The following is a 14,347-nucleotide window of genomic DNA, read 5'->3' as shown; positions in this document are numbered from 1 at the left end:
ACCCCATTTCTATTTTCTGTCTCTATGAATTTGATTATTCTAGATAAACCTAATATAAGTAGAACCATATAGTATTTGTCCTTTTGTGTATGGCTTACTTCACTTAGTGTATAGTATCTTCAAGGTTCATCCATGTTGTAGCATGTGTCAGAATTTCATTTTTAACTGCATTATTCTTTTTGACACTGAAATTATAGCACCTTTGTTCTATGGATTCTACTTTTACTTTTTGCCCTTAGGTAAGTTCCCGCTGTGAAGAGGAAAGCCTTTTAGCCCGATGTCGATCTAGTGCTCAGAACAAGCAGGTGGATGAGAATTCTCTGATTTCAACCAAAGAAGAGCCTCCAGTTCTTGAAAGGGAGGCTCCATTTTTGGAAGGGCCCTTGGCTCAGTCAGAACTTGGAGGTGGACATGCTGAGTTACCACAGCTGACCTTGTCTGTGCCTGTGGCTCCCGAAGTGTCTCCACGGCCTATCCTTGAGTCTGAGGAGTTACTAGTTAAAACACCAGGTAAGATGAAGTTGGGGGTCTCAGAATGTAAGTAGATACAATTTTAGCATGTTGTGGTAAAAAGCCAATAGTGAAATCTCTGTATAACAAACTACCCACTTTTGTTCTGGGAAATCCTGAAAGTACTGGCTAATTGGATATAGATAATGACCATGAATTGGTGGTACATTTCTAGAAGACGTGTTTTAAAAACTCCTCTCCTTTCTCTACTATTACTCTTCATGATTGTTGATCAGCCACTATGTGAGTCAACTCTCAGGATAGCAGGGTTTTGGGGGAAGGACACTGCATGCTAATAAACACATGAAACTTATGCTTCAGATCCTGGCTCTAACAATTCTTATGTTATTTAGGAAGTTGTTTAACTTTTAAACTTGCGTCCTCATTTATAAAATAGACATTATAATGTAATTACCTGACACATTGTAAGTAGCTAAGTGTAAATATCCCCTTGAATTCAATTACCAATTGCTTTTCACTTTTATCCTTCTTTATTATGCATGTCACCTGGTGGGAGTTGGATCTAAACATATGGTCTTTAATTTGCCTTCTGATTCTTGAATATTGTAGTCACTCAAGGAAGATTTTGGATGTAACTATTTTTTACATTCCCAACAACAGCTTAGGTTGGTATTTTAAAAAAAAGGTATCCACTTGTGCTTATTAATCAGGTAAGACAGAATCAAAAAGAATTTAAAAATAGTAAAGATAGGTAGTACTATTTCATAATTTGGCATGTGCCAGACTTTGTTATTAGGCTCTTTTATATATTCTTAAGAACAGTCCTACAAAGTAAATGTGTGTTTTGTTTATTTAGGAGAAGAATAAAATTTTAATCCTGATCCTGTTATGCCCAGAATTCAGGCTCTAGTCCACCTCACTTCTCCTTTTGTCTTTACTACCAATCAATTATTATATAGTTCTGCTCTTTTGATTTCTCCCCTAGTCCCTTTATGATACATATACAAAGACATTTTCACATTAGTTTGTGCCTGTGTTGAGAATTGTTTTCCTATTCTATTTTATGTTAACTAATATTTTAGAATAAATAAATACATTCCTATCCTGTCCGTCCCCAGATGATGAGGAAAACATAAAAAATATGATGACTCATTTTTCTGTGGCATATAGATTTTTGTAAAAAATTAGTTTGTGCCCAATTTTTGAATCATCTAATGAAAAGATACATTCATTTCAGGAAATTATGAAAGTAAACGTCAAAGAAAACCAACTAAGAAACTTCTTGAATCCAATGATTTAGACCCGGGATTTATGCCCAAGAAAGGGGATCTTGGTCTTTCTAAAAAGGTATGTATCTTAGTCAATTCTATGGTATGATTAAACCATATGGAAATAATGAGATTTTAAAAACAAATCTCTTGATAATATATAGCAATATTGATGCACACATACATAGAAATTACAGAATGGCAGAGTACACTGGTTTGGTCTAAGAGATCCTCTGTTGAGAAGCTATTTTGCATTTGTGTGTACGTGAGTTATAGTTCATTTTAGATTTTCTTTTCAGATGAAAATGGAAAGAGCTTTTAAGATTGAGTAAAGTGTGTGTTTGTTGTCATTTCTTTTCTGGGAGAAAGAAACCTCTTAACTGCTTTCTACTTCTGTCTGTATAAGCCACTAACCAACTCTTATCCCATTGTCATGTCTGTATTAACACCACAGAAAAGACTTGGCTCAGTTGTAAACCAGGCAGAAACATTTGAACTTAAGTTTCTGAGTTTGGAGGTATGGGTTTTATTGACCAAGAAAGCGTCATTAAATAGTAGATACAAATAGAAAATTATTTTCCTGAATATTAATTTTTAGGAAACCTCCCCATTCCCATGTGTGTGAGGAGTAACTCAGGCTATATGTTAGAAATTCAGTTGTTAGGATGCACAGATTTCCTATTAAAATTTTCTATCTTTAAAGAAAAAATACTGATTGTATTCAAATCAAAAATAATTTGAGTTTTTAGACTTACTTCCTTACCTGTAACAGGCTTCTGTCATTTAATCCTGGAACCTGATTTTCTTTTTTTGTTAGATATTCATCCATCTGAATTAACATGTAAATGTAAAAATTTATTTGTTTCTGTGCCTCATTTTAATGGCTGCATTATATCCTTTCATTCTTTGGTTCTTCTCAAAGTCCATCTTCTAAGATCTGTCCTAGTAAGGCTGTGATAGTTTTCTTCTGCAGTGTTTTCTTTCCTGGCTTTGTTTTATTCAAATCTTAGCCACTTGGCAAGATTGTTGGAGGAGGTACATAGTAGTACATAGTAAGGGACAGGGAAACTGTGATTCATTTGAATATTTGCAATCAGGTGATAGATTTAATAATATTTATATAAAATAAATTATGTAAGGCTGCTATATTAAGCTACAGGTGAGGTAATAACAAATTTAAAAGAAAATCAGAATTTGGGCCAGTTTAGTAAATGATTTGTTCCCCTGTTTTATTGAGATATAGTTGACATACATAAGTTAATGATTTGATTAGCGTATATAGTGAGCCTTTGGAAATCGACTGGTATATTTTAGCTTGTTTTGACCTTAAAATTTTGGAACTTTACAGCAAGAATAGCATTTATGTTGACTTTTTGTGGCCACTAAATTTTGTTTTAATCCTGTTGAAGAGTATTTTTATTGTAGAAGACATTTTCTTGGACTGGAACTAATTCTTTTAAGCATTAGTAGTAGGGGAATATAATGTGTAGGAAATTACTCTGAGTATTTTGTTTTGGGTTTTAATGTTGCTTTCATTTATATTAATCTATAGCTAATTAAATCAGAAAGACATTCCATGATTCAGAGCTTTCTGGTATATGTGCTGCTGAAGTGAGCACCGATTCAAAAATTTTTTAATATTTAGAATTCATCAAATAAGTGTAAAATCTAATATCTATCTATTTATTTATTTATTTATAGATTTATTTATTTGTTTGTTTATTTATGATAGACAGAGAGAGAGAGAGAGAGAGAGAGAGAGGCAGAGACACAGGAGGAGGGAGAAGCAGGCTCCATGCCTGGAGCCCGACGTGTGGGACTCGATCCCGGGACTCCAAGGACCGCGCCCTGGGCCAAAGGCAGGCACTAAACCGCTGAGCCACCCAGGGATCCCCTTATTTTATTTTTAAAAAAATTTTATTTATTTATTCATGAGAGACGCACACACACAGAAAGAGAGAGAGAGAGACACAGGCAGAGGGAGAAGCAGGCTCCATGTAGGAAGCCCGACATGGGACTCGATCCCGGGTCTCCAGGATCAGGCTCTAGGCTGAAGGTGGCACTAAACCGCTGAGCCACCCGGGCTGCCCATAAATGCAATTTTAAAAAGATAGATTTTAAATATCGGGTGATAGAAAATAGAACTGCAATGATGGGTCTCTGGGAATATACCCTTTCTCTTTGTCTACTACTTCAGTCAGAGCACCATTCTGTATCTGCTGGTTAACTCCTACCACCACCTCCTTAGGAGGATGTGTTTGTATGAGGTTTTTGTTTTTGTTTTTAAGATTTTATTTATTTATTCATGAGAGACACACAGAGAGAGGCAGAGACACAGGCTCCATGCAGGAAAGCCTGATGCGGGACTCGATCCCAGGACTCCAGGATTACCCCTGGGCTGAAGGCAGGTGCACAGCCACTGAACCACCCAGGCGTCCCTGTGTCTTTTTGTCCCCTGAGTCTTTTGGAGCTGTGTTTTTTGGTTTTTTGATGTCTTTCCCCAGGTAGTTTTATTTCAACCCATTATTGTTAATATTGTTTTTTTAATTGTTAGAAAACAGCCAGGGTTTCTGTATCTGTGATAATAGTTCAGCTTTTGGCACGTAATATAAAGTTTATTTATTTTGTGTTCATCTGTAAATCTGTTGCATTTTGTTTACTTGTAGTGTTATGAAGCTGGTCATTTGGAGAATGACAGTGAATCACGTGCTGCATCTAGGGAGTACGGTGGAGGTGCGTATTTTTGAGATTTAAAAAATGTAGTGCAGAGTAACTATGAAGCACCTTGTCAGCTAAATAGAAGTTCCATATGTAAGCAAGACCAAGTGAGGTTGCAATTTCTAAGACTCGTATGCCCAACAAGTGCCTGACTTGCTCAGTTGGAAGAGCAGAGACTCTCAATCTCAGGGTCTTGAGTTGAGCCCCATGTTGGGTGTAGAGATTACTTAAAATAAGTAAATTAAAAAAAAGAAAACCTTTGCTCGAAATATGCTTCCTGACATGCATGACACTAGAAAATTGGATGGTCATTTTCAGTGTTAGGCTGAAATTAGTTACATGGAATTATTAGAATAAGGAAATGTTAGAAACAATAAAGAAAAATGAGCTCCTTAAATTTCATATTAACTGATTTTCCAACTGTAATCATTACTTTCTTGGCTTTGATTTAATTTTATTCTATAGAACAGAAATTGTGGAATCTGAGTTGAGAGGGAAATTACAAGCCCTACAAACCAGTCTTTTATAAATAGTCTTAGTTTCTTTTATCACATCTATGATCTTTGGTGAATGAACATATCCTTGAAAAAGAGAGTTTATATTTGAGCCTGGTCCATTGTAATGGCTTCAAAATTTTAAGGGTTTGGAAATCTTTATATATATATTTTCTTTTTTTTAGAGTGCAAGCAGGGAGGGGCAGAGGGAGAAGGAGAGAGAAAATCCTAAGCAGGCTCTATGCTCAATGCAGAGACCAACACAGGGCTCCCATGATCCTGAGATCATGACCCGAGCTGAAATCAAGCATTGGTTGCTTAACTGACTGAGCCACTTGGATGTTTAACTGACTGAGCCACTCAGGCACCCTGTGCTTAGAAATATTTTAGATGGCATTAGAATCTGACTTCTGAAAGTTATACATGGTGATCTTGGTTCTACTGATAGGAGGAATGGGCAGCCCTTCATTCAGTAATAGACACATTGTTGTAATTTGAGCATTTCTTTGCTCAGATCCTTTGCTCAGTCCATTGCTTAGGACTATTAACTTCTAATCCATCTAAAGCAATACAGAGAGTTAGGGTATTAACCGTGTTATCCTTATCTTCTAGAAAAACACGAAGATGAAAGAGGTGGCAGGGTTGAAGGACTAAATCCAGACCTGATCAAATTCATTGCCATACTACCACCTTGTTATCCACCCCAGATTTTCTCTATGTCAATTCTTTCTACCACTTAGATCATTCATCTGCCAGTGCTGTTTATTGATTAGTGTCATTTCTGAGATATTAGCCCAAATTTGAGCACATGGCATCAGATGTGGTCTGCCAACAAAGGGTTGGTTATAGTAGTTCTCATGGGAAGGTTATAGTACGTGTTAATTTTTTTTTAAGGTTTTAGTTATTTATTTGAGAGAGAGAGAGCCTCCAAGGGGGGTTGGGGCAGAGGGGTAAGAGAGAAGCAGACTCCCTTTTGAGCAGGGAGCCCAGATGCAGGGCTTGACCCCAGGACCCCAGGATCATGACCTGAGCTGAAGGCTGTTGCTTAACTAACTGAGCCACCAAGGTACCCCTTCACGTGATCTTAAATGAGTGCATCTTTTTTTTTTTTTTTAAGATTTTATTTATTTATTTGAGAGAGAGTGCATGAGTGAGTGAACCATTACAAGTGGAGGGAGGGTAGGGGCAGAGGGAAAGGGAGAATTAGATTCCCTGCTGAGCAGGGAGCCCAGTGCAGGGCTTGAATTCCAGGATCCTGGGATCATGACCTAAGCAGAAGGCAGATGTTTAACTGTTTGAGCCACTCAGGCACCCCTTCAATGAGCACATCTTTAAATGTGGCCCAATGATTATTAAGTTTTCTAGTAAATAAATCTAGTAATATGTTAGCTTATGTTAACCTCGTGTGCATATATAATTTCATAGACTCCGCAGTCTGCTTGCTTGCTTTATTTATTTATTTTGCTTGCTTGCTTTAAAAAAACTTTTCAAAATAATATCAGCTCTTATATTTTTGTAGTTCAATTTTTGTAGAATGTACAGCTTCCACTTTATCTTTTGTAAATTTCATCTAAATGTTTGAGTTCCTGAGAACTTCGAACCTTTATTCTTCTATCATATTAGTTCTTTTAGCCATAGACAGAAGCTTTGATAGCAGAGCTTCTTCGTCTCCATCAGGCAGTCTCAATAAGAGAGTACTAAGCCAGTTTTCCAAAGTCTAGTCTTCATGTTGATACTTAGCCTAATTACCTTGTAACATTTTTTGATATATCACTCCAAATTCCTCTTGATAGTTCTATAACAAATATATAGTAGGTAATGTAAATATGCCAGATGAGATCATATATTTATTTTATATTATGGATGTTTAAGATTGTATTATTGTGTGAATATCTTTTAAGCTACTAAATGTTTTGGGGGAGAGTTCTCCTTTCCCCAAGCCAGATTTTTGTATTTCAGCTTTTTATCTTAATTATTAAATCATATAGTGATATGATTTACTGTCTTTAATTGTGGAGATTAGATTTTAGTATCTTTTCCTGACTCCTTTTTTTTTTTTTTTTCCTGACTCCTAAATGTATTTTCTCCCCATCTCTAGGAGAGTAAAGTCCTTTGAGGAACTCTGAAGTCTTTCATTTCAATCATGTAAAATGAAATTACTTTAACCTATGTATTCATTTACTATATAATCCTCATGAGACAGAATTTTTGTATATGTAGATATTTCCCTAACTAGTTACATAGTCATGGGTAAGTCTCCTCCTCCCTGTGCCTTTTTCTTTATCTACTAAGTTGAGGAATTAAACGGACTCCAAGATTGGTTTTTAATTCTTAATATTCCATAATTCTGTGAGGTCCTTTTAGTTGAGGATAGGAGTTTTTGGATGTGTGAGTAGCCAGCAGGTAACACATGTTTTCCTGTTATAGGTGCTGCCAAGATATTTGATAAACCAAGAAAACGAAAACGACAGAGGCATGCTACAGCCAAGGTGCATTGTAAAAAAATGAAAAATGACGACTCTTCAAAAGAAACTCCAGGCTCAGAGGTATTACTCAGTTCCTCATCTTTTGACCTTGCAAAGAAAATCTACTTTTCACAGTAGAGGCCACTCCCCTTTCCCTTGAGTTTACTTAAGAATATAATGTTCTACTGAAGCAGCTCATTAATAGCTCTAAGACATATAAGGCAACTATAGATGTGATCTTTTTAAAAGATCACATCCTATGCTCCAGGTGTCTCATAAGTTTTATAACTGTTTCATCACGAAGTAAGCCTTTTATAAAACCAGAGAGCACAATACCAAGTAACCATATGATCTGAATGAACTTGCATATTTTCCTTTAAAAGTTGAGACTGCTACAGTTAGAGGGGAAAGTCATTTGCTTATTTCTTGAGACCATAAACTGTTTAATTTTAGAATAATGTTTATAAACATTGGCTTTAAGGAAACAAAGGTAGATTTAAAACCATTTCCTTATAGAGAGCATCATTGCAGTCATTGATGCTATGTCTGGCTTTTCAACTCAGGTTAAAAGAGAATTAGAACAAGTGAGGTCAGCATTACACATTATGATACAGAGTGTTTCTTTCCAGGATAATTTGAATAGAATGCCCAAGGGGGCATTATTTAGGAAACACTGATCTTGGAAGGACAAATAAGTAATCAAATAAACTTAAGAATGTTTTCTCTCCCTTAGTGAAACCTTAAAATGGAACAGCTCAAAAAGTTCCAGTGGAACAGCCTCAGAGCAGTTAGTGGCAGGGCATGAGGCGCCCACTACCCGCCCAATCACAGCAGGGTTAGAACTAACATTGCATGCAGTCCGCCCGCGTGATTGGCTGAACATCTGTAAGTGCTTAATGGCTAGACAAATAGCAGCTCAGAGGGAGGGGGTCAGATGGAGGAGACATCAATAATACAAATGTGGGACATTATTTTTTCTCTGCAAGGGAGAACTGATGACACACCGAACGGCTGCAAGCCCCAAGGAGACTGTTGAGGAGAGTGTAGAGAACGATCATGGGATGCCGGCATCTAAAAAGCTGCAGGGTGAACGAGGCGGAGGAGCTGCACTCAAGGAGAATGTTTGTCAGGTAGAAGATGTTGCCCACTTGAATTTTGATTGCTTGCTTGTCTTTTAAGTGAAGCCTTCTCCATCTCTTGATAACCCATTCTTGGTTAGAGTAAACATTTTCCTCTATGATTCCAATGGAAATTATCCTTTTAAGAATTTCCGTCTTTCCCCTCCTCACAAAAAGAGAAAGAAAAAGAAATATTTAGTGTTGCTGGACCACTTGCCTTTGTTGCCCATGAATAAATGCCTTGAAGCAGGCCTGAAACAGATGGGAGAAGGTGAATTTGTCATTGCTTAAAAGGATCATTTTCCTATACCTCACATGGTGTGAGAGTCTCTGGGTTTCTAAGGAATGTTGCAAAGGAAATTTTCAGTTTGAGATTTCTTTTGCTTTAAAGTAATGACTTTAGAGTACCTACCACCTGTTTTTTTATATTTATTTAATAGGTATTTATACAGTGTTTATTATGTGTCAAGAGTTTCTACCACCTTATAAATATTCTGGGGATGCCTGGGTTAAGCAACCCACAATTGCTTGTGGCTCCGATCATGACCACAGGGTCATGCGATTGAGCCCCACTCTGTCTCTGAGCTGGGCATGGAACCTGCTTAAGATTTTCTCTCTCCCTCTACTGTCCCCCACCCCAAAAAATAAATAAAAGAAAATAAAATTTTAAAATAAAAAAAAATAAAACTTTTACAAACACTGCATCATTTAGTCCTAAAGAGTATTGTAAAGTAGATCACTTGTTATTGTCCTCATTTTTATAGGTGAGGAAACTGAGGCACAGAGATGTTACCTAACTTGCTTATAGTCCCACGGCAAAGCTAGGATTCAAACTGAAGCAATCTGGGTTTAGAATCTTAACTACTATGTTGTGTTGCCTCTTTATAAATAGCCTTCATCAGATTTGGGAATAGAGTCGATTAAATGGATCTTTTGGTTATGTTCTCCTTTTATGGGCTTAATTTACCTTTGTAAATTCTTAAAAAGCTGGCCTATAAAAAGCTGAAGATATTAGGGGTTTTTTCTTTTTTCTGATTGAAACAGCTACAAAATGAAGTAACACAAACCCAGAATATGCTATGATGAACAATAGAATTTCAACTCTGTTTCTTTGTTTCTTCATTTTCACTATTATATAAAGAAGGTTGATCATATTCAGAGCAGTACTCCAAACACAGTGTTAGTTCTCAAAGACTATGTGGCCAGAAAGATTATCAACAAATGGTTAAAGGGTAGTTGTCTTGTGGTCCTGGATTATTTGGATCACTCTTTGTTTAATTTTGTTACCTTTGTATAATTTATTAATACCATTTCCTTTCACTCAACATGGTTATCAGTTTGAAAGATGAACCACATGGTCATCTTAGTTAAAGGGTTAGTCCATAACATTTGTTTAATTTGAAAACATTCCTTGATATATACTGTAATTGAAGTTTTCCTGTTTAAATGATGAAGGTATATTTGTTTATGTACATAAAAGCTGGTATCACTGCATTGTGAATATACAAAACCAAATAATAATATTTATGGCATTTGTCAATTTTTATGTGTGGGTAGGGGATAACAGAAGAGGCAAAGTGTGAGACTAATTTACACTATAGATAGATTAAGACCTTTGGGTCTGTCTGCTCTTACTCCCTGGCTGCCCCTGGCATGTTTTTCTCCAAAGCTCTCCTACTCAATTTTTTATTTAAGCTTTGGTGTTATAAATGGCCAAGCCTTGTTGTTTCTTTGGGTTCTTGAAGATATTAGACTTGCCTAGCTACCTCCCCTCTTTCTTGTCTTTCACAATAAGACTCTTTTTCATTTTTGGTATTTTCCTGCTAATCACTATGTGGAAATGAGTCAGGATGTTAGAGGAGTGAAAGTAACAAATATTGGGAATTTGCAGAATTTGCATAAATCTTTGAATGTTTTGAAAGCAACAGAACCAGATTTTTATTTCCTAAAGCCCTATCATAAATGACACCTTGTCTTAGACAAGATCATCTCAGGAAGGTAACCTCTCTGAGATGGTTGTAGATGTATCTCAAAGGTTGTTTAAACCTTCTTTAGAGCCCTTTTGGGACTGTTACAACCCAAGTCTAGCACACCAGTATCTCTTTGCTACTGTTCTCACCTTTCTCATTCTTGAACTCATATTCTGTGTAGTAATCAAAGGGATCTGTTTTTAAATGAATATCTGATTTTAGCCTTACCTTGTTAAAGCCCTTTAATGGCACACTGTTGTAATTAGAATAGAATCTGTAGCATAATGTGTAAGGCCACACAATCATGCTGTTGCCTTTTTCTTACCTCATCTTCTACCACTTCTAGCATTTGTTCACATTAGTCCACTGACTTTCCTTATGATTCTCAGACATGACATGGTTTTTCCTATCTGTGAACTTTCTGTATTTGTCTTCCTGGTATTTGTGTCGGATCACTTGACTCACTTGTAGTTTAGAACCCTGAGAGGCCATTCCTAATGGCCAAAGTAACTATTTGAATTCTGTACCTAATGCTTACCATTATCTGGTATCTTTCCTGTTTGTTTGTTTACTTGTATTTCAGTCCTTAGACTATATGAAGCACGGGAGCCAGAGATTTTGTGGTACCTGGCCTAGAGGAATTAATCGCTAAATATTGGCTGAATAAATGGTGGGCTTTCTTTTTGGAAAGCTGCTGCTTAATCTTTGCATTCATGAAGGCCTTCTGCTTAGGACTTTAAAAATCCGTTTTTCATAGACATACCTGTTTTCTTTCTCTTAACAGAACTGTGAGAAACTGGGTGAGCTGCTGTTATGTGAGGCTCAGTGCTGTGGGGCTTTCCACCTGGAGTGCCTTGGATTAACTGAAATGCCAAGAGGAAAATTTATCTGCAATGAATGTCGCACAGGTGAAGTAGATATAGAAGGGTTTGCTTTCAGAAATGGTTTGAATTTTGAGTTTTTCAGGAAAAATTCCCAACATTTATTGGAGACAATTTTTTATGATATCGAGCTAATTGCTATAGACACAGATAGGTGCTGTGTGATCTTTGTAGAAAAGAATACCAAGTGAATAATGAATGGATAGTATAATATAGTGCAAAAAAGATTGTAGTAGAGATACTTTTAAAGTGATAATTGAACAAAGATGAGCCAGTTCCACAGAGGAAGAGAACTGAATTTGGCTTTAAAAGAGATACGGATATTGGCATGGGGAGGGGAAGGACAGAAGGTCCAGTAATGAAAGTATAGAATATTTGGGGAATAGAAGGCATAGGTTAGTGTGTTTAGAGTTTAAGATGCTTTAGAGAAGAGGCATTGATAGTGACAAGGAGGATTTCTGGATTACTGGTGATGTTTTATATTTCTTAAGCTGAGTGGCAGTTACATAAGCCTGTTTTCTGTATGATTAAAAAAGAATGAACTGTACACTTAGGATGCTGTACTTTTCTGTGCGTTTGTCATGCATCAATAAAACTGTTTACAGAAAAAATAAAAGAAAGAAAGAAAAAGAGCATTTTGAGAGTTAGAATAAATAGTTTGGGTCTGAAACTAAGAATGGTCAGGTGGAACCACCTGTAAAGTACCTCACAGGCTGTGCTAAGGAGATTGTTCTTTCTTCAGCATTATATGTGAATGTTATAGCATTTAAGTAGTAAGAAAAAATGGGGGCTGAAAGCTATTACATTTCTAAGTCCTTAAAACCATAAGTGTGAATGATCCTGCCCTAGTAGAAAGCATCTGTAGAATGAGAAGAAGACCAAAAGTACTCAGGGGATGCCCACATCAGAAAACTACTGAGGGTGAGGAGGAGCTAGTTGACTGTGAATCCAGGGAGAGTGGGGTGTCATTAGCAGGGACAGATGTGGCAAAGAGTCTAAGGACGTTCTGGGATGATAAGAGGCTGTTATATTTGGCAGTGAGAAAAGGCTTGACTTTCTGCCAGAGGATACCACACTAAACCTGGTTGAATGGCCAATGGATAATAGTATACACTTTTTACAGAAGTTTGATATCTGTGGGAAAGAGGGCAGTAGCTGAAGGGAGGAAATTATAGGATCAAGAGGAAGAACATCTTGTGCGTTTGTAGGATAAATGTTAAGAACCATGTAGGGAAATAAATTCCTCCAACAGAAGAGGGGATAATTAGTGGAGTACAGTTACAAAGACAGTAGAGAATAATCTTGAAGAGACAAAAAGATAAGATAGGAATGTACCTTGGAGTTGTGAGGCAAGATAAGGAAGCCAAAGTTTTTTCTTTAGTGAGAATGATGGAGGAAAGGTGGTTTCTAACTTGAAGAGTAAAGAGTGTAGGTTTAGAGTATCTGCTGTGAGAATGAGACAGAATTAACTTGTGACTGAAAATAAGTGGCTGTGTCATATTGAGTTTTTATCTCCTCTTTCAGCCACTACTTTTCACACTGTGGGAACAAACGCTGGAAGGCACGATAGTGGTGGGGTTAATTTTGCCTCCTGCGCAGTGGCCTTTTGATCATCATGGGAAATAGTGCCATCTGGCCCTACAAATGAAATTTAGAAAAAAATTTTTAGATATGTGCATATCTCTTATCCTGATCTTAGAAAGATCTTGCCTTTCATGCAGAAATCCAATTTTGCTAATCTTTATTATAATGTGATTTTCTATGAACAAATTAAGGCAAAGACATTTAAAAAAAATTAACCTTACTGAAGTATAATTACTATAAAATGCAATAGTTTTAATGTATGTTTTGATTGCCTTTCTAAAATTTATATACACCGATTAACCACAACTACAATGAAGATTTAGACCATTTCCATCACTCTAGAAAGTTCCCTTGTACTTAGTCCCAGTTGATCCTTATGCCCTTCACTCCACCCCAGTTTTTTCAGGTAAACAACGATCTGCTTTCTGCTACTACACATTAGATTTGTCTTTTTTAAAGAGTTTCATGAGAGGAACAAAATGTCTGTAGTTTTTTGTGCCTTGCTCAGCTTAATGTTTTTGACACCTGTCTATGTTGTGTGTGTATCAGTGTTCATTCTGTTTTTTAAAACAGGTTTATTGAGGTATAGTTGATGTACCATAAATTGCACCAAGGGTAGTTTGCTAAATCCTTACATATTTGTTACATATACCTGTGAAGCCATACCTCAGCATAGCCAGTTTGAGATTCAACATTTTCGCAGGTTATAGTTATAGCTGAACTGTTATTTGTTATAGCTGAAGACCAGAGAATTCAGCTGTAACAATCAGAGTTCTTTCCTTTTTATTGCTAGGTAGTATTCCATTGTACAGATGCTTCACAGTTGGATTATTCATTCATCTATTGATGTACATTTGAGATGTTCTCAGGTTGGGGTATTATTAATAAAGCCACTGTGAACGTTCAAGTCTTTGTATGGACACGTTTTCTTTTTACTTGTGTTAAATTAAGTATCTAAGGTTGGAATGGCAAGGTAGGTATATGTTTAACTTTTTAAGAAACATCCAAAGTGTTTATACCATTTTACATTCTCATTAGTAATGTTTGAGGGTTTCAGTTCTTCCACATCTTCATCAACACTTGATGTTGTCAATCTTTTAAATTTTAGCCATTTATACAGATGCATAGTGGTATCTCATTGTGGTTTTAATGTGCATTTCTTAATGACAGATGATATTGTGCATCCTTAAAAAAAAAGATTTTATTTATTTATTCATTGGATACAGAGAGGCAGAGACATAGGCAGAGGGAAGAGAAGCAGGCTCCATGCAGGGAGCCTGATGTGGGACTTGTCACGCCCTGAGCCAAAGGCAGAGACTCAACCACTGAGCCACCCAGGCATCCCAGATACTGTGCATCTTTTTTTTTTTTTTTCCTG

At 36.6% G+C, this 14,347-nt stretch overlaps 1 protein-coding gene across 9 annotated transcripts in view; it reads left to right on the top strand.

Annotated features, from left to right (window-relative positions):
* Positions 1-14,347, top strand: part of NSD1 (nuclear receptor binding SET domain protein 1) — a 154,247-nt gene that overhangs the window by 100,996 nt on the left and 38,904 nt on the right. For all 9 annotated transcript variants that reach the window (XM_077895393.1, XM_077895397.1, XM_077895400.1 and 6 more), the window contains 6 exons: positions 240-510; positions 1,709-1,818; positions 4,406-4,472; positions 7,379-7,497; positions 8,403-8,546; positions 11,289-11,412. In XM_077895393.1, the coding sequence (XP_077751519.1) occupies positions 240-510; positions 1,709-1,818; positions 4,406-4,472; positions 7,379-7,497; positions 8,403-8,546; positions 11,289-11,412 (835 nt within the window). The remainder of the gene's footprint in view (positions 1-239; positions 511-1,708; positions 1,819-4,405; positions 4,473-7,378; positions 7,498-8,402; positions 8,547-11,288; positions 11,413-14,347) is intronic.

Source organism: Canis aureus, chromosome 4 (genome assembly GCF_053574225.1).
Source record: "Canis aureus isolate CA01 chromosome 4, VMU_Caureus_v.1.0, whole genome shotgun sequence".
Lineage (NCBI taxonomy): Eukaryota > Metazoa > Chordata > Mammalia > Carnivora > Canidae > Canis > Canis aureus.
Note: the sequence above shows the minus strand (reverse complement) of the source record. Positions and strands in the feature narration are given on the sequence as shown.